The 19049-nt window shown below is 47.6% G+C and overlaps 9 protein-coding genes across 9 annotated transcripts; 6 read left to right on the top strand and 3 right to left on the bottom strand.

Annotated features, from left to right (window-relative positions):
• Positions 1 to 265: 265 nt before the first annotated feature.
• On the top strand, positions 266 to 1520 carry N7517_011252 (DUF92 domain-containing protein; the record flags this gene model as incomplete). Its single annotated transcript, XM_056728975.1, has 4 exons — positions 266 to 451; positions 545 to 759; positions 836 to 1196; positions 1257 to 1520. The coding sequence occupies 4 exons, from the start codon at positions 266 to 268 to the stop codon at positions 1518 to 1520; spliced, it is 1026 nt and encodes a 341-aa protein (XP_056574790.1).
• Positions 1521 to 2017: 497 nt separating this feature from the next.
• Positions 2018 to 3489, top strand: N7517_011253 (uncharacterized protein; the record flags this gene model as incomplete). Its single annotated transcript, XM_056728976.1, has 3 exons — positions 2018 to 2330; positions 2384 to 3259; positions 3320 to 3489. The coding sequence occupies 3 exons, from the start codon at positions 2018 to 2020 to the stop codon at positions 3487 to 3489; spliced, it is 1359 nt and encodes a 452-aa protein (XP_056574791.1).
• A 444-nt stretch (positions 3490 to 3933) lies between these two features.
• On the bottom strand, positions 3934 to 5198 carry N7517_011254 (NAD dependent epimerase/dehydratase; the record flags this gene model as incomplete). The annotated part of the gene is made up of 5 exons (XM_056728977.1): positions 3934 to 4263; positions 4312 to 4584; positions 4637 to 4781; positions 4832 to 5070; positions 5121 to 5198. 5 exons carry the CDS (start codon positions 5196 to 5198, stop codon positions 3934 to 3936), a joined length of 1065 nt encoding a protein of 354 aa, XP_056574792.1.
• A 1353-nt stretch (positions 5199 to 6551) lies between these two features.
• N7517_011255 (uncharacterized protein) lies at positions 6552 to 6803 on the top strand (the record flags this gene model as incomplete). Its single annotated transcript, XM_056728978.1, has 1 exon — positions 6552 to 6803. The coding sequence occupies one exon, from the start codon at positions 6552 to 6554 to the stop codon at positions 6801 to 6803; it is 252 nt and encodes an 83-aa protein (XP_056574793.1).
• A 750-nt stretch (positions 6804 to 7553) lies between these two features.
• On the bottom strand, positions 7554 to 9053 carry N7517_011256 (uncharacterized protein; the record flags this gene model as incomplete). Its single annotated transcript, XM_056728979.1, has 4 exons — positions 7554 to 7617; positions 7672 to 8396; positions 8462 to 8545; positions 8604 to 9053. The coding sequence occupies 4 exons, from the start codon at positions 9051 to 9053 to the stop codon at positions 7554 to 7556; spliced, it is 1323 nt and encodes a 440-aa protein (XP_056574794.1).
• Positions 9054 to 9414: 361 nt separating this feature from the next.
• On the top strand, positions 9415 to 10757 carry N7517_011257 (uncharacterized protein; the record flags this gene model as incomplete). The annotated part of the gene is made up of 4 exons (XM_056728980.1): positions 9415 to 9645; positions 9708 to 9791; positions 9852 to 10618; positions 10685 to 10757. 4 exons carry the CDS (start codon positions 9415 to 9417, stop codon positions 10755 to 10757), a joined length of 1155 nt encoding a protein of 384 aa, XP_056574795.1.
• A 175-nt stretch (positions 10758 to 10932) lies between these two features.
• N7517_011258 (uncharacterized protein) lies at positions 10933 to 12246 on the bottom strand (the record flags this gene model as incomplete). Its single annotated transcript, XM_056728981.1, has 3 exons — positions 10933 to 11679; positions 11748 to 11831; positions 11887 to 12246. 3 exons carry the CDS (start codon positions 12244 to 12246, stop codon positions 10933 to 10935), a joined length of 1191 nt encoding a protein of 396 aa, XP_056574796.1.
• Positions 12247 to 12890: 644 nt separating this feature from the next.
• Positions 12891 to 14276, top strand: N7517_011259 (ATPase P-type K/Mg/Cd/Cu/Zn/Na/Ca/Na/H-transporter; the record flags this gene model as incomplete). The annotated part of the gene is made up of 1 exon (XM_056728982.1): positions 12891 to 14276. The coding sequence occupies one exon, from the start codon at positions 12891 to 12893 to the stop codon at positions 14274 to 14276; it is 1386 nt and encodes a 461-aa protein (XP_056574797.1).
• A 1076-nt stretch (positions 14277 to 15352) lies between these two features.
• Positions 15353 to 18606, top strand: N7517_011260 (ATPase P-type K/Mg/Cd/Cu/Zn/Na/Ca/Na/H-transporter; the record flags this gene model as incomplete). Its single annotated transcript, XM_056728983.1, has 4 exons — positions 15353 to 15934; positions 15991 to 17820; positions 17885 to 18267; positions 18321 to 18606. The coding sequence occupies 4 exons, from the start codon at positions 15353 to 15355 to the stop codon at positions 18604 to 18606; spliced, it is 3081 nt and encodes a 1026-aa protein (XP_056574798.1).
• Positions 18607 to 19049: the final 443 nt, after the last annotated feature.

The following is a 19049-nucleotide window of genomic DNA, read 5'->3' on the forward strand; positions in this document are numbered from 1 at the left end:
AGACCGTATTCCTTTTCTTTTCTATATTGTAGCAGATCAATGCCCATAATATTGAACTATTGAACCATACAAACCTTTGATTTCTATCTTATGCATGGGATTCCCTATTCTTGTTTGGTTTGTATAAAAATGTACCCTTGTATCATGTGACGATGCTTATTTCGGGCTCCACCTAAGCTACAATCTCCAGTTACACCTACCTCTTCAACCTCAACCACCATCTATCCTAGCAGATGACGGTAGTCGAGATCACAAAACCGACAAAATGAAACCATATATAGGCATACCTCTCGTGACTGGACTTGTCTATCGAGCTTGGTCACGCAAATCCCTTACCCCCCTCGGCCTGGTCGCTGCGGCATGTTCGGCCTCCGCTCACGCTCTCCACCCTTGGTCGGCCCCAGTCGCGCTCCTTGCAGTATTCTATTTTGGCGGAACTAAGGTCACAAAGGTATGAACATACCCAGTCGAGCGAAGCTGCATACTATGCACTCTTCGGCCCACATATATGTTATGAACACAGCTTACAGGATCGCTGTGATAGGTAAAACATGAGATCAAGTCGCATTTGACACTCTCCGCAACCGGTGCGGAAGGTGGCGAAGGCCCCCGAAATCATATCCAAGTCCTAGCGAACTCTATTGTCGCTACTGTATTATCGATCGCTCATGCGGTTGTCCTGTCCAAAACAACAGGCACCGAATCGTGTTTCTCGCTCGGTCAGAATGCAGCTGATATCTTAATGGTTGGAATTGTAGCGTACGTCACTCAATTTGACATTTCATGTCTGCATCATCTGCTCCAGTGCATATAACTAATAAATTCCCCTTTACAGAAACTACGCCGCTGTCGCTGCAGACACCTTCTCCTCCGAGCTCGGCATTCTCTCGAAATCCAAACCCCGCCTGATAACCTCGTTGAATCTCCGTGAAGTCCCTCCCGGTACAAATGGTGGTGTTACCGCGGTTGGTCTAGGAGCTGGTCTTCTGGGATCGTTCATTGTTTCTGCCACATCTGCTGCGGTTCTTCCGTTCTGCGCGAGTGCCGGATTGAAGGATCGGGCTCTGTGGACCATAGCTATGACTCTTTGGGGTACATTGGGCAGTGTGCTTGACAGTGTCCTTGGTGGGCTTTTGCAGGCTAGTGTTGTCGATAAGAGGAGCGGAAAGGTTGTTGAGGGGAGTGGTGGTAGGAAGGTGAGTTCACGATTATGTGTCCCGGGCCACCGTGTACAAATCTCTAACCTTGTTTTCTAGGTTCTCATTCACCCTTCCACTGGCAAGCCGGTCGTTGCTGATGGCACTGCCAAAACCACTGGTAGCATACATAACGCTGCATTGCGCGGTATCCAGGTGTCACACATCGTCGATGAAAGTCATGAAAGTCGTCGTCTTGAAACTGGCCATGACTGGCTAGACAACAACGGTGTCAATCTTCTCATGGCTGCTACTATGAGTGTTGGGGCCATGGGTATTGCACAGTGGTTCTGGGGGTTGGATATGTTTGACTTGCTGGTGTAAATTCTGCATATATCCTTCAGTCGGGTAGAATATCAAACTAATTTCGGTCTCGAATATGATTTATCTCGTTCCTATTTATTTTCCTATTTATTTTCTAGTTTGGTTTGGATCAAAATTATGGGGAATGTATGTCTTTGTATCTCTTGGTCTTTTGAGTGTCTCTGCTTTGAGAGAAGCGTTGTTTAGCTGTTTGTTTGTCGCAGCTGCTTCCAACCCATCACCCTCCCACCTTCTTCGACGAATTCAGTATTTGTTTTTTTCCCTCCTCTTCTTCCGGTATTCCTTTCGCTCCTCAACAACACCGTCCTAGTCAGGTAAAGCCAACGCGACATTGACTCAACCGACACGGTTCATCACGTGTCACCGTTGGCCCTAGTTCGTGAGTCCCTCCCTCTACATACTACACGTGCCGAGTGTCCTCGGTCCCATCTTGGACCCGGAGAACTGAAAAACGACAACCTTAGAGTAGTTTGGACGAACAGAGCACGCCAACGAAGATGGCAACCGAAGAAGAACGCGGAATGCACGTGCGAGTCATGGAGCCAAGTGTCGCTTTCCTACCCGAGACCGAAACATCCAAGGCCGTGATACATGACCTCCATCACAGTGACTTGCTTCCTGTGTATGACTACGTCTGCCAGGAATTTCTGATTACCGGCATTGCCGTTGCCCATTCGTACTGCACGCGTCTCCTTCTTCGTTGCCCTGCGGATCCTGACAAATTTTCCGGTCTTGTCATCATGGAACCATCTCACCTATGGGGTGGAACAACCATCTGGCGTCTTATCAATCGGTGGTTGATGCGCAATGGTGAGTTCTTATTCATTCTACTTTGGCTTGTTGTCCGGGCTAATACTTGAAAGGTCATGCCTGGCTGGAAGTTGATTCGCAAGCTCCCGCGGCAATTGACCAAATCAAAAACATTGATCCCGAACGCTACAAAGAGATGCACTTTATTCGATGCCAGACCTTGCAGGAATTTTCCAGCCACATCCCCGCCTTTGCTAACGCAGAAGAGCTCTGGAATGATTACAGGATCTTCAAGAATAGATGGTGGGCTGCGACTGTGCAGTCTCCAGAGATTCTTGTTGCTGCATCACATGCTTCGAGATCAGGACAGCTGGGTTTGCAGGCCGATCGCGTCGTACTAACTGGCCTTTCCCAGACTGCAGACTTGATAAGAAAGTTCATCGTCGAGTCTCCTCATCTCCGACGTCCTGATGGATCCGCCCCATTTGAGGGATTCATGCCATGCCAATGCGACGGCGGCAACGCACTTCCAGACTTGCGCGAATCAAAGACCATTGAGATTCTAGGTGAATTCGAACTCATCTATAGTAAGACACTCTATGGGGGGATTGGAGGTGAAAGGCCTCCCCATCGCCGTCCTGATAGCAGGTCATTCCGACTCTACGAAGTTGCCGGCATGTCTCATCGCGAGACTCGATACCTCTCGATGTCAGATAAGAAACGTTTGTCAGCTGTTGATCTGGAAGGTGCCCAGTGGACAACTTTCGCCAATTCTTTCGTTTACCATGCTCTCTTCGATGCTATGAACAAATGGATCACAACCGGTGTTGCTCCCCCGCGAGGCACCACAATCGATATCGACAAATTCGGGGAGGTCGAGCGAGACGAGTACGGAAATGCGCTTGCTGGAGTCAGGACTGTTCATACAGACGTTCCTACTGCCAAAATAATCGATGTCACCCCTCAGCCACACCCGCATTGGCACACTGGTAAGTTGCTCATATCCGCGAGAATTTCTTTCAGCTGTTTAACCTGGTTATTATTTAAAGGCACCGAGGTCCCTTTCAAAGATATCAAACTGTGGGCTGTCTACAAAACTGTAGAGAACTATCGACGTCAGGCCGGAGAAGCCGTTGAGCGACAGATCGACGCCGGATTTTTGTTGTCGGAAGACGCCGAAGTCCTGCGTCGCGATACCATTGAGCAAGTCGTCTTTTAAATATTTCAGACTACGGTATTGTTTTCTCGTCATAAGTTTGGGGTGTTACCTGGATCTTGGGGGCCTGAAGCTTTTTTTTAACAACAGACAATTGCGATGACCTGCAAGCCCTCATATACCTCGGGATGCCCTTGGCTATGTTGTATTGAAATTGAGATCAACTTTAACCTTCTGCACTTTCAATGTCTTTAGTGAGGGCCGCTTGGCTATCTACTTTCATTTCAATGTAATTGACTCTGCGATTTTTCGCCACGCTAATTGATAGTAAATCATGTACTGAAAATAGCAGTATCCTGCCAAGACTAATTATTCTCAGTTTGAAGAGGGTACCGTGGGGGCTAACTGATCTACTATGCAACTATAGAACTAGAAAAAGATAACGTATATATATTGCTTTTGATTGAAAAATGGAGATGCTCCGTATCGACAGGCCAATCAAAGATGTTAAATGACATGAGAATCGATCATGCACTGGACAGCATCAATAATGCTAGTCTTTAAATCCACATAGTTCCATTTGCCAGTCTTAGTACCCTTAGCCAGGATATCTAGACTGACACGCGTATCCCACCCAGTTGGGTGAATACCCGGGGGAAGAATCTGAGAAGGATTACCTTCCGGAACACGGTCCTTGAGCTGAGGGAAGTTTTCCCTAATAGTGTTCACCACCAACTGGGGTGTGATCAGGTCTGAGATCAGGAGAATTCGCTGGTTCGCGGCTGCTGGGTTGGTCAAAGCCTCTACGTGGCTCCGGGCAACATCGCGGACATCAACCTAGACATCAATTAGCTTGGAAAGGTCACCGAGGGGTGTATCGCATACAAAATGATAGAATGGGAATTGAACTCCGTCGATTGTTTTGTGAGTTCCATCGATGAAGTTGGCGATTGCGAAGCGATTAGTCTCGTTGATCGAACCTGGTCCGTCTATGGGATGAAGCATGGGACCAGTGATGATATCCGGGTTGATGACAACCAAATCAAAGGATGGCTTGTTCTTCTCGAAGAATTCCCATGCTGCGGCTTCGGCTCTGGTCTTTGATACATTGTATCCGAGAACGGCGTCATGTCGCTCAATTGCCTGCTCGGCCGTCACCTATTGCTTTTTTAGAGATGTTTACATAAGATATAAAATATCCATGCCTTACCGGGTTCCAGTCTTTCTCGGTGTATGGCTTTCCCTCTTTCGTCATGTCTTCGAAAGAGTTCATCACGGAAACCGCGCTACTTAACAAGACGAATCGTTTGAGAGAGGAGCCATATTTCAGTGTTGCTTTCAAGATTTCCGTAGTTCTAGTGGATTCAGTATGGAGTTTTGAAACTTCCCCGGACTCCAAGCTTACCCTTTTTCAGCCGGCTCGATCATCTCCTTTTGAATATCGGACACCTGGAAGTTTACTGGAGACGCAGCATGAATCACATAGTCAATGGATGTTGTTTTGAAGATTTCATCAAACGGTCCCTCGGTGGTGAAGTCTGATACGATCGCGAAGTCGATTTTGCCTTTCCACGATGGATGGGTTTTGATTATGGCCTCGCCCTTGGAAAGGGACCGCACTGTCGCAGTTACAGCATAGCCTTGCTAATTTCATATTAGCAGAGATTCGTTCCCTATAAAGTCCGTGAACTTACGTCGATCAAGATAGACAAGATATGGGAGGCAACGAAGCCATTAGCTCCCGTGAGCAGGACGCGCTTTCCAGACGACATTTTGAATGAAAATATATTCTTTTCAAAGTAAAGGGTTCCAGGCGTCTTTAAATCCACTTTATGAAGAGCTATATAGGGCTCAGGCCCCACTTCCCTAGACTTCCCGATTTTGACGTCAGACTCAAATTTCATTCTGTGAGGTCACCAATATTTCAACGGGGTTTTTTTTCATTGTAGATTTATAATTGTAAATTTATATGAAACAGTCCAGTATGCAGGTCAAGGCTATACTTTTCCCTATGAGCTGTCTTGTCTTGGTTTTGCCTTCTCCGGGCCAACCGGCAAAAAGAAACTCGGAGATTTCTCGGGAACTGGATCTGGGGTGACAAGTCAGAAGCCCTGAGAAAAGCAGTATTCTTTAGTCGAATTGTGGACTAACTCTTGAACCCCTTGGTATCTAGAATTCCGCCATTGGGAAACCTGGGGTTAGGAATGCGACACCCAAACCGAGCAGCCATACACGGTCACAAGTTCTGGAAGGACTCTGTATCGCCGTTTATCGCATTGAAGATCTGTTTTCCTGCGGCACGAGGGCTGCCCAAATGCAGAACTTGAGGAGATTTGCTGATGTCCATTCTCTCCAAAGGCTTAGCTGTAGGGCGTAGGGTGCAAGCCCCACATTCGGTATTTAAGGTCAAATGGCCAGAGGGTTTCTTTTGGTAGAGTCGGCGGAACAGTGGGAAGCGATCTAGTTGGAGGCAATAGAGGTTTGCCAGCCTAGGTTTCTGACTTTTCTTTTTCTCTTTCCTCTCTCCTAGCTCAAGGTCATTGAAATTGTATAGGTGTGCGAGATAGTATACGGAGGAACGGTGTCGGTGGTGTTCCTATATCGTTATACAGACTCAAATGAATGTTGCTTACGCAGTGTGGCTATTCACCTGGGCAAAATCACACAACATACACTCTAACAGATCCATTTATAGCACTGCATAATAAGGCAGGCAGCACTTACGAAGGAATATCGATGATCCAGTCATGCACAATCAATCACAGTTGCAGCGCCTGGTGTAGGCTAACAAAGTTTGTCTTTATTAGGAAACCTAGTCGCCGGCCTTGTGTTTCCATATCAAATTTAGTACACCCACAGGCTGGTCGCCAACCAAATATCACCATTTAGCGCTGCGGCATGCCCTATATCCATCCAGATTGCGCCCATGCCCCGTTGATACGACATAGCCTAGTCACACAGAGGCAGGGTGTTGAGCATATCGGGGTATAAAAGTCCCTCAATTTACCCATCGAAGCTGTATCCTTTTTCCCAGTAACTTGCCACATTATATTATCACCTTATTATACTCTCAGGCTTAGTGTGATACCTACCTCTGCCGCCTATTTCTATACATCTTTCTCATCATGGGTCTTGTCAGGCTCTTGCTCAAAGCGATCCTCATCCCAATTGTCGTCCTCGTTGTCATTGCTGTTGTCATTGTCCTTCTTATCAAAATGCGTAGGGATCGCAAAAAGAAAGAAAAGGAACTGGGGAAATCTTTCCAGCCACCCCCTATACAGCAATGGGTGCCGTACACCCCGGTCCCGCAACCAGCACCGGCATATGTCAAAACGCCGGGGGAGATGGAGCAAGGAATTGGACACAGACAGCCTTAGTGGGAATTTTCTATTGGGTAACGATATCTTCCAGTAAGGAATCTAGTGATTATCTTTGCTAATGGTGCGCTGCAGACTGTTTTGCTCGGAGAATGGAGAGGCCTATTTTTCGACTTTGCAGAGGGTTTTGTGTGAATTATTCTCATTAAAGATTTGTTAATGCAAATCGAGGATTGCCACAATGAATTCGTTGCATCTGTATCAGTGACTTTATTTCATCTTGAAACTTGTACTACCAAGAGGGATCAGGGGTGTCATTACTGTTCAGCTACCCAGAACTCGGGGTTTTTCTAGATCGGAGTTTAGGCGTTGATACGCATAAATTTGCTCATATTCAATTCATTCACGCAAACATTTTCTGAACTTGACCCATAGGACTGCATATAACCTGCTGTAGACCAAATGGCTCGAGGCTTTGCATTTCGTGGGATCTGCACGTGGGCTTGCAATCTACATTCAGGGGGAATTCTGCTGCCTGATCAAGTCCTCTTGGCCGGCTAACCGGTAATAAACTATCCTATGAATAGTGATTTTATTGCTTGTATCTGATACTCAAGTTGGGGTCTATTGCTGAAAGATATCAGCTCTTCGAGGGTTTGGACTAAGGTTGGTCACAGCGCCAAGTCTCAGCCCTACGAGGCGACTCCGTGGTGATTCTTGCTTTTTGCTCTAGGTGTAGTATTGCTTTTAATAAGTTGCTCGAATGTAATTTATCTAACTGAGAATAATTAATCATAACCCTGCAGCATCTTAAACGAATGGTGCATCGACTGCGTCTGGGTGCACGTAGAATGCAATGGCGATTATCAGATATCTAAGAGAAATCATTAGTACTGAACGCAACTAGAAAACTCATGTGGCCACTCACGTTCCAACTAATAAAGACCCTTCGTAGTAGTTGGATCGACCTCCGCGAATCAAGCAGTCCATGACTATTACCGATAGGAAGAAAACCACAGTTTCGAAGGGACTGTAACGCAAGGACATGGGCTGTCCAATAATCCAGCCACACATGACCAGGAACGGGCTCACAAACAATGCGATTTGCAACGTGCTTCCAACAACCACACCAATCGCGAGGTCCATATTCCCTTTGATCGAAGAATTGATGACAGTGTTGAACTCTCCCGCGTTACCGACAATGGGAACCACAATCAGGCCAATAAAAGCCCGGCTCACATGCCACTTGTCTACAAAGCCATCGACACTGTCCACCAGACGATCAGAGCAGACGGTGACCCCGAGGGTTGCAAGGATCAAAATGATGCTTGCCGACCAGGGGCCCAGAACTCGCTCTTCTTCCTCTTCTTCTTCTTGTTTATCGTCGACAAACAGCTCGGAATGACTCTTCAGTTGGAAGTATAGGTAGACCAAGTAGAATGTGAGCAGAACCACGGAGGCGGCACGGGAGAGACTCAGGACGCTGGCTTCCACTTCCTGGGACTTGGATGGTATGGTTGAATAGAGGACGGATGGGATGATTAATGTTGCAGAGGATACCACCATTAAGGATGACAGTATCCCACTAACATCCACGTTGAATTTCACGACATCTTTTGCAAACCCGCCGCAGAACAATGAAACACCGAGGATCTAAATTTTGTGTAAGTAGACAAGATCACCTGGGCAGTGAGCATGACACCAAGAACCAAACCTACCAGAAGATTTCCCGACAGGATACTGCCCACCATACTGGACTGCACGATGCTGATTTCTCCCTGCCGAACCGCAGTGATCCCCACCTACGCAGTGGCCAACGTCAGTTTTCCACATTAACAGAGCACCAAACGTTCAGCTTACAATCATTTCAACGGCATTTCCAAACGTTGCATTAATCAGCCCTCCGACGGTCTGCCCGACGCTTTTTGCCAGTTCCTCTGTGGCGAACGACAGCAACGCCGCGAGAGGAAGAATCGCCAGGAAGTTGAACACGAAAGAAATCGAGTCATCCCATCCTAGACTCCCCGCAAGTATGCCCAAAAACACAAACGGCAGTAGTAAATTGCTGTAGCTGCATCCCAAGGTAATCTTGAGCACACGTACAACAGAGTTGCCTAGGAACAGAGCACGCTTTGATTTGGGGTTTGTGTCACGCAACTCTGCAGAGTCCTCTCCATTGCCGTCGCATCCAGCCTCGTCTCTGAGTAATGAGTCTTGCTCGTGGGCTGTCGTGTTTGCTTCGAGGGACCCGGCCATCATTTCAGGGTCGATCTTGGTTGACTTTCGCAGTCGGGGGTGTGTGTTGTTCATGTTGTCAAAAGTGAAGAAAGAGACCAAAAAACTTCGGGGTTGACCTCCGGAGGGTCAAGGGGATGATGTATTACTGCCTTTGAGCCCTTGGCATCTACGTACGCATTGGTGTAACTGGCGAATTGCGTATTCTACTTAGAAGAGCCCTGCAGATAAAATACATGTATGTTTCAATTAATTACATTTTAATTACATCTGTAACAGTATTTGTATGGAAATATTTCTGTCAATTACCGAGCCTCATTTATTGGCCTGCACATGGGTGGACTTTCTAGAAACGGGGTTCTCTCAGCTTCACCTTTTCCCTCAATAAAACATGTCTCCCGATCGAGTTTTACCTACTTTATATTGCAAGTCCATCATGGCGCAGGTCCAACACCACCTGGGCCTCTTGTCACTTTTGATACCTCTCATCGGTATCATAGCAGGAGCCCTGGAGTGGAACAGTGCTGTCATCTTCGCTCTCAACACTGTCGCTCTGATTCCGCTTGGATCATGGGTTAATCGATCAGTCAATGCGCTGACCGTAGGTGGTAGCCGAGCTGTCAATGAAGTGCTGAAATCGACACTGGGAAACTCGGTGGAATTGATGGTGATATCCAGCCCTGGGACCCAATCTTTAGTTCAAACATAGGCTGACGATCATTTATCCAGGTCGGAATCAATGCGATCGCACAGGAGCGACCACACGTTTGCCAGTCCGTGATACTTGGAAGTGTCCTAAGCAATTTACTACTGGTAAATCCGAGTATCAAATCCAAGCTACGGATCTCTTCCTAATACAAAATATACCTCCAGGTCCTCGGCAGCACCATTTTCGTCTCAGGCTATGACCAAAAGCGACTCCGATTTGATCGTACCCTCACAACAGTCCTCTCATCTCTCATGATGGTCGTCTTCATCCTACTCGCCCTTCCAACCGTAATGGACGTCTTCCCATCCACCAAAGCCACGCCAGAAGACCAAATCCTCTTGACGCAACGTGTAACATCTCTTATTCTCGTCATTCTGCTCCTCACATTCCTCATCTTCCGCCTCGGCACCCATGCAGCCATGTTCGCCAGCACCCCATTCAGCCAGCGAGACCAAGCCAATCAGTCTCGCCAGAGCCAGATTGTCGAGGCCCGGATCCCACAGCCGTATATTGAGAGGGGTCCAGCAGCTATAATTCTAGCAGCTGCCTCCGCGTCTGCGCTTGCCTGCACTTATTACATAGTCAGCAGTCTGACCGGAGTTGCTTCGATCACGGGTATGAACCAGTCTTTCCTTGCCGTGACGCTTGTTCCTCTGCTCGGGAACTCGGTTAAGTACCGCTCCATTGTGGTGGGGTCCCGGTCTTACAATCAAATTGAGCTGGGGATCAGGGCGGTTATTAACAATGTGTTGCGAATTACGATGCTCATTGCTCCACTTCTGGTTCTCGTTGGTTGGGCTTTTAATCAGCCGCTTATTCTTAGGTTTGATGGGTTTGAGGCTACGACGCTTTTGCTCAGTGTTGTGGTTATGACTTATCTCATTTCTGATGGGCGGAGTAATTACTTCGAGGGGTTGATGTTGATTGGAACGTGAGTCACTCGCACTGCTTTGTTGGCCTTGTTTTTCGTCGGTACTAAGATTGCTTTTTTTGATAGATACATTATCATTACGTTCTCGTTCTTTGTCAGGCCTGAAGTGCCATTGAATGTGATCTTCCTAGGTGCTTAAATTCGTCCGGTTCAGATATGTCACATCATTGGTTACTTGAAGTATCTCCTAAGCATTGAGGTGACAAAATCCTTCAGCTATTTAGCGCGCATATAACGCCGCAACCAGACTAGAGTACCTATAATTATAGATCAGTAAATGTATCGTTAGAAATCGGAAAGGAATGCAGGAGAACCTACAGAGCAAGCAGCATCGCGCCATGAATGTAAGCATACTGTCCATCACGAAGTAGATGATTGACCACCAGAATAGCCAAAAACATGGCAACAGTCTGGAACGAGTCAAAGAAAAGCGTCATCGGTTCAGCAATGCACCAGCCGATAATTACCAAGAATGGTATGACAAATAGACCAATCTGCAAAAGACTATCGATGATAACCCGGATTGCAGAGTCTGTGTCTCCTGTGCGAGATGCAGTAATGACAGTAATCGCCTCGGTGCTATTGCTAGCAATTGGAATAAAAATAATCGCGATGAACACTTCGGAGACTCCGAGGGTTTGCGCCATGTCGCTGGTGCTTTCAAGCAGAAGCTCTGTGCAAAAGACTGTTGCGGCCACGGCGGTTATCAACCTGATAATTGATGAAGCTAGGCTGGCTCGGTTGGGTGTGGATGATGAGTCTCCGCTGTTTTCATCATCACTAGTTTCGCTCTCGTTTGAAAGAAATAGGTGTTTGTGAGTCCCAAGATAGAAGTAGAGGTAACCTCCGTAGAGCACAAGGAGTACCAATGACGTTCCTCGTGAGAAGGAGAGCACTCTGTCATCAATCTCAGATACCGGGAAAGTCGAGTAAAGAGCCGTTGGGAGAAGCATCGTCACGGCTGTGATCATCATCAAAGAGGACAAGGTCTTTGCAAGGGCGCTGTTGAACTCTAGAACTTCCTTGTTGTACGAAGCTGTGACAAGGCAACAGCCGAAGACCTAGATTTGGCTGTCAGTCAGTCAAATGATATGGCCACCACTGGGACTTCCATAATATGAGGACTTACGAGCAGAATATCTGAGAGAATACTGCCAACCATGACAGACTGCGCAAACGGGATCTCATCATGAACCAGAGCCAGAATTCCCGCCTGCAGTGAGTGAGCATTGGGTCATTTCGACATTTGGGGGAAAATTGCGACTCACCGTAAGCTCTACGGTATTTCCGAATGTGGCACTGAGTAAGGCACCTTGCAGTTCTCCGAGATGCTCAGCGAGTTCATCGGATGAGATAGATATCGCCTCGGATAAAAAGATAATGGCAACGATATTCACCACGAGAACTATGGTCGGATTCCAATGAAATATCTTTGCAGCCCCGGCCAGAGGTAGCAGTATCATCACCGGCAATCCATGACTGATATTCAGTTCCTTCAATCCTGTTTGCGATGGCATCTCGAAGAATCTTTGGATGCGAGTCCAAGGGTTTACATCATCTTGGATTTGTTGACGCTGATGGCGATTGGGCTGTCCACGGGACTCTGGGTTGTCTGGGCGGGAGAGCATGATAAATCTGGAGAAATGGCTCTCATAGAGTGAAGCTTAAGTGGGATGCGACCCGAGACCGGGGAAAGTGTCTGGGGCAAGATCCAGGGTGTTTCAACCGTTTCAACCGTTACCACGGTACAGATACGGGTACTAGTAACTTTCAGCCTTAATTAAAGTTACAGCCCTATTACTAGCGCCAAACAGAACTGCCTCATCTCCACCGGGGAATGCGTTTGACACCATAGGGCTGAACCGGCATTTAACCGTTTGATACTTGCAATTTAATGTATAAATACGGTATACAGCTTTCAGGCAACAGCATTTTTTTATATTGGGGTCTCAGCCCTATATGATCTGAGCTATAAATATTATGTGGAATGAGGGATCGCCATATTACTTGGTTATTACTCGGGGAACACCGTCTCCGACCCCTCTCTAGGTATTGTCATTAATCGTTGTAGAGCATTCGTGTTCCCCCCCCCCCCCACACCCACCTTGGCAATGCGTTCACAGCTCACAATCTTCCTCTGACCGGTCGCACAGTCCTATCTTCATCATTCAACCAAACCCCATTCAATACGGGCAAGTTATTAAGAACTCATCATATTACAAACAACCTCCCCCCCAGGGTCGAATTATCCCTGCTACCCCGCCTGTGATCTATGGACAAACACCCTCTCTCCCTCGAGTCTCTCCAGAGGGAGGTCAGTGAACTCACAGCGATATACCATGGCCGAGGCTGGACGACCGAAGCAACAGACCTGGAGTCGACACTGGCGACAGCGCGGAATCGGATAGTCAGGACAGGCGCGGATTCTGACCCAACGACAATAACGCTCGAAGAATTAACCACTTGTGTGAAGGCATGGCTGCAGGCCAAATCATGGATTGCTGCCGTAGACCTAGGCCGTCTGGTGCTGGACTCCTGCGAGAACCTGAAGGGAGAGCGAGACTTAATGACCATGACAGCGATGCATAATCTCTCTTCAGCGTATTGGGGCCGAATGCAGCTAGATCAAGCTGCTACTCTTGCCGTCCGGGTGATCAAGTTGAGACGGATTGTTCTCGGCGAGGAGCATCCCCAGACATTGACTTCGATGGCGAATCTAGCCTCCACGTATCGGGTTCAAGGGCTTTGGGCTGATGCTCAGGAACTTGATGCGAGGATCTTCGAGATGAAGAAGAAGACTATCGGTCCCAGGCATCCATCCACATTGGGCTCAATGTCTAGTCTGGCTATATCGTATTCCAATCTCGGTCTGTACAAAGAGGCCGAGACAATTGCGCGCCAACTGGTCGATCTTGGGGAAACGGAATTATCTCCAACCGATCCCTCCTTGTTGAGCTGGAAACTTACTTTGGCATCGACCTATCGAGACCAGGGAAGGCTTGACTCCGCTGAAACCCTAGAACGGGAGGTTGTCGCTGTTAGTCGGGACAAATTTGGCACAAAGAACTCCTTCACTTTGAACTGCATGGCCAACCTTGCATCCACACACCGCCAGCAAGGCCGATGGTCGGATGCCGAGCGCCTCGAAAAAGAAGTCGTGGCTATCAGTGAGACCGTGCTTGGCGAAACACACCCCCAAACGCTGATGTCCATCAGCAACCTTGCCTCAACATATCGCAATCAGGGTCGACTCGAAGAAGCCAAAAGTCTCGGGAAGAAAGCAACAGCTGTGTTGAAAGAGGTTCTTGGGGAGCGGCATCCACACACACTGGTTGCGATGGCAGATCTTGCAGTGACATATCAGATGATGAGGCAATCACCAGATGCCGAGATCCTGGCAGCCCAGTCTCTGCGTTTGATGGAAGAGACGATCGGCAAAGACCACCCGTACACTCTCAGCGCGATGGCCAATCTGGGCTTTATTTACCAGTCGCAAAGCAAGTGGGAGGTCGCCGGTGGAATGGCCGAAACGGTACATTCTAGCAGGGAAAGGGTATTCGGAAAGGACCACCCAGATACCGTGGCGGCGCTGGAGGATTTGAGGAGAGTAGCGTGGGTCGAGGCAGCAGATCAGAATGCACAGCGTACGTTGAATTAGACTCGCTTTTAGGCTTGGAATGTGGAGGGGCCTTGCCGAATGTTCTCAGCGCCGTTAATCAATATCTAACCAATGTTAGCCATTTTTTAAACAATATTTCTGGGTTCAGTGACCAATTGTGGAGTTTTGTTGGCTCCGATGCACCTCCTTTGAACCAAGTGAGTCGAGGGGATTCAGCCAGCCTCGGGCATTGACATGGTCTCTTGTCTTGCACAGCCTCCTTGCCAAGACGTGAGACTGTCAAGATTCTTGTGTGATCTTTGGGGCTTTCTTTGAAGGAGTTCAATAGACAGCACAGCCCTGTGAGAAACTTAGTTGCCTAGTCTAGAGTGGGGGTTGGTTAGTTGCATAGCTAATGAAGGTGGGACTTTGTCGAACATCGGCATGACTAGTCAGAATGACTAAATAGGAAGGCCCCATCTTGATCACCAAATGGATGATCTCTGATTTATTCGGGCCCCTACTATATATAGAATAGCATCAAAAGTAGGTAGAGTGTCTCCTAGATGTTGCTGTATGAGCCCAAATAGATATCTCTTGCAAAAACATGCTGTGAATATCGGGTGTAGCCAATAGTACAGCGTTGGTATGAGCTTTTCCCATCGGACTAGTAATATACTGATATCCTGTCTCATATCATCAAAGGTTATACTTTGAAAAGTCGTGTACATAGCTTATGCTTTTTCCCACCTCTTTCTACCATCTATAAAATTGGGGAAAGAATCCCCAAAAGACAACTAAAAAAGACTTCCAAAAGCAGATCACTCAGCCACATAGGCGGCCAGCTATTCTTGTTGATTGTAAATAATAGACCTCAGTAACTAAATGTACGTTTTCGCATCCAAATCTCCAAAGATACGCCAGGTTGTATTTTACATTTCCCCCCTTTTTTTACGCGTATTTGTATTTCGCCAGAACACATCTGTGTGCACCTGGGCAATTCCTTCTCGTTTGATCCGTTTAATTCTCCTCCGATGACATTCCCCATGAGATGACGCCAACCGCAGAGGCCAATAGGTCTCATGTGTTTTCTTTTTGGTCGCGAATAGTAAGTTCAGCGATGGTGAGGCCCGAAAATGCATCTTACTGATGATACCCAGAAGAATCCGCGATCAAAACCTCCCACGGAACAATCTACCCAATCGAATTTGTCGGCTTTTTCGAATTTTTCTCTGGATCCTGATACATTGAGCGATCTTGTACAATCCAAAGATGTCCAGGGGTTCCATGCTCTGGGTGGGGTAAAAGGTTTGGAGGAAGGACTACGGACCGACGTCCACTCCGGTTTGAGCCTGGACGAGACCTACCTAGATGCTCCTGTGAATGTCGCTACGAGTACTACAAGCACTGCACCAACAGAAAAGGCCGCTATCCCTGAGCCCCATATCTCAACAGAGCACGATCACGATGCATTCATCGACAGAAGGAAATTCTTCGGGGACAATCGTCTACCCATTAAACCATCCCCGAGCTTCCTGTCATTGATTTGGGCAGCCTACAACGACCACGTCCTATTCCTTCTAACTGGGGCTGCTATTATCTCGCTTGCTTTGGGGCTGTACCAGACATTCGGAACCAAGCATACTCCTAACAACCCCCCGTTGAATGGGTGGAGGGCGTTGCCATCCTCGTCGCTATCGTCGTCATTACTCTTGCTGGTGCCGCGAATGACTATCAGAAGGAGTACAAGTTTCGGAAACTCAATAAGAAACAGCAGGATCGCAATGTTTGGGTCCTTCGATCTGCAAGGATTCATGAGGTTCCCATCTCCGAGGTTGTTGTTGGTGATATTGTCCACATTAGTCCTGGAGATATCGTGCCTGCTGATGGAGTGTTGCTAAGGGGTCATCAGGTCAAATGCGATGAGTCCTCAGCAACTGGCGAGTCTGATCCGGTCGGTAAGAGCGCTATCGATACAACTCGTCCTGATGGCTCTCATGAGATCGACCCCTTCATCCTCTCTCATACCAAGGTTGTGGAAGGCGTTGGTGCATACCTCGTCTTGGCTACAGGCACAAAATCAAGCTACGGCAGAATCCTCCTCTCTCTCGACACCGATCCAGGGTTCACTCCGCTTCAAGTACGGCTCAGCACTCTTGCAAAAAACATCGCCCGCTTTGGTGCACTTGCGGCGCTTGTGCTGTTCGTAATCTTGTTCATCAAGTTCTGTGTCGGTCTCCGGAATAGCACCGAATCCGCCTCAGAAAAGGGACAATCGTTTTTGAATGTCTTCATTCTGGCATTGACTGTCGTTGTGATCGCAGTCCCCGAAGGACTTCCCTTGGCAGTTACACTTGCGTTGTCATTTGCTACTACTCGAATGATGAGAGATAACAACTTGGTTCGACAGCTCCGAGCATGTGAAACGATGGGACAGGCCACAGATATCTGTTCAGACAAGACGGGAACGCTGACGCAGAATGAAATGACTGTTGTCTCTGGATTTTTCGGTGATACCTTGCAATTTACGGATCGAGCTAGCAGTCCAAATATTTTGGATGAACAAAATTCCTCATCTGTGGCAAAATGCATGAGCCGTCTTTCGGCTCAATCGAGGTTGCTTTTGAGGCAATCTTTCGCGATCAACTCGACTGCAATTGAAAGCCAATATGACGGAGGCCGACAATTTCTTGGGTCCCAAACAGAGGCCGCCTTGCTGAGATTCTCCCAGGACTATCTCGAGCTAGGTCAGCTTGACTATGACCGTGCTAGTGCGGAAGTTGTGGATCTTTTACCTTTTGATGCTTCTCGCAAATACATGGTCACAGTCGTAAAACTGGCCGGTGGTTCATATCGAGCATATGTAAAAGGTGCCCCAGAGATTCTCCTTGAGAACTGCGCCACAATTTCACAACCAATGCAAGGGCTTGGTACTGCTCCACTCAAGGAGGAGGGTATTGTCCAAATACGCCAGACAATTGCTCAGTATGCCTCACGATCCTTGCGCACAATTGCGATTTGCTTCCGCGATGTGGAGGATTTGCCCTACAGGGGCGAGGAGGAAACTGTCAACTTCGAGGCGCTAATGAAAGAGCTTACATTCCAAGCACTTCTAGGTCTACAAGACCCTCTCCGGGCTGATGCTTGGGCTGCTGTAGATACCAGCCACAAAGCAGGTCTCACTGTACGCATGGTGACCGGTGACAACCTTCTAACAGCAAGGGCCATTGCAGAGGAATGTGGAATCATCAACAGTCCAGATGATCTTGTGATGGAAGGCGATAAATTCCGTGCATTGACTGAATCAGAGCAGAGCGAGCTAGTTCCACACCTCAAGGTTCTTGCTCGATCTCGTCCAGATGATAAACGTGTTCTGGTCCAGCGTCTCAAGGATCTCGGGAGAGTCGTCGCTGTCACTGGAGACGGTACCAACGATGCTCCCGCCCTTGCAGCTGCTGATATCGGATTTTCGATGGGAATATCTGGCACTGAAATTGCTCGTGAGGCTTCCTCTATTGTCCTGCTGGATGATACGTTTTCTTCGATTGTCAAGGCTATCATGTGGGGGAGAGCAGTCGGCGATGCTGTCAAGAAATTCTTGCAGGTAAGATAGAGACTCTATCAACAAAGAGTACAGATGGCAGGTCGATCTAATTTCCGTTTTCCAGTTCCAAATTACCATCACCTTCACCTCCGTGGGCCTGGCATTTGTCTCAGCGGTAGCCAACTCATCGCAAGAGTCCGTTCTAACACCAGTGCAGCTCATGTGGGTAAACCTCTTTCAAGACACTCTAGCAGCTCTAGCGCTAGCAACCGATCCTCCTCCTCGCCGGATCCTTGACCGCAAACCCGAACCAACATCTACACCTCTGATTACTCCTATCATGTGGAAGATGATCATTGGCCAATCTGTGTATCAGATGGTAGTAACACTGGTCCTGTATTTTGCTGGTTCTTCTATCTTTTCATATCACAGTGCTCTTCAAACATCACAGTTGCAGACTGCTGTTTTCAACACCTATGTCTGGATGCAGATATTCAATATGTACAAGTATGTTGAAACCACTATTATTATTATTTTTCTTCTCACTAATCCCAATACAGCAATCGACAAATTGAGCGATCATTTAACCTCATCGAAGGGATCCATCATAACTGGCTCTTTATAGCAATCACCTGCGTTATGATGGGTGCTCAAATCCTGATTATGTTCGTCGGCGGGCGGGCATTCTCAATCACGCAGTTGACTGGCGATCAATGGGCATATTCCGTCATTCTCGGAGCAATATCTATCCCTGTAGGGTTCCTTCTGCAAGCTATTCCCACTGTCGTTGTTGAGAAACCAATGGCAGGCATGGGGCAGCTATGGGACGGCTTACGCCGTCGGTGATATCCCTGTCTTTCCTTTCCATTTATTTTCTTTTCTCAATCAACCTCGCGAGCGTCTTTTAATCTTGCATGGCCATCTAGATGGAATAGCCGTAAACTGGCTTTTGAATACTCACTCCTTTTTAGCATCCACTTGCTCAATATCGTAGTCCCTTATAAGGGTTGCCATTAGTTTGAGTAGCTCGAACTGGGCAAGGTTGCGGCCGAAGCGATGGTTGTACCCAGCTCCCCACTATATGGCGCTCAAGCTCGCGGGGATAGAAATAGAGCTTGAATGTCTTATTTTGGCCTAGTAGACAACCAAATATTTCCAAATTACAGTTATAGAACCTTAAATAAGCAGGGTATCTTAACTAGTACTGTTATTCTTCGGTAATAGAGATAAAATGAAGTTGTGCATTGGACAAGGTGTTGGGGGGTTGCTTAGGCACCACCTCCCACGTG

This window comes from Penicillium concentricum (genome assembly GCF_028827145.1).
Source record: "Penicillium concentricum strain IBT 3081 chromosome Unknown utg000006l_segment0_segment0, whole genome shotgun sequence".
NCBI lineage: Eukaryota > Fungi > Ascomycota > Eurotiomycetes > Eurotiales > Aspergillaceae > Penicillium > Penicillium concentricum.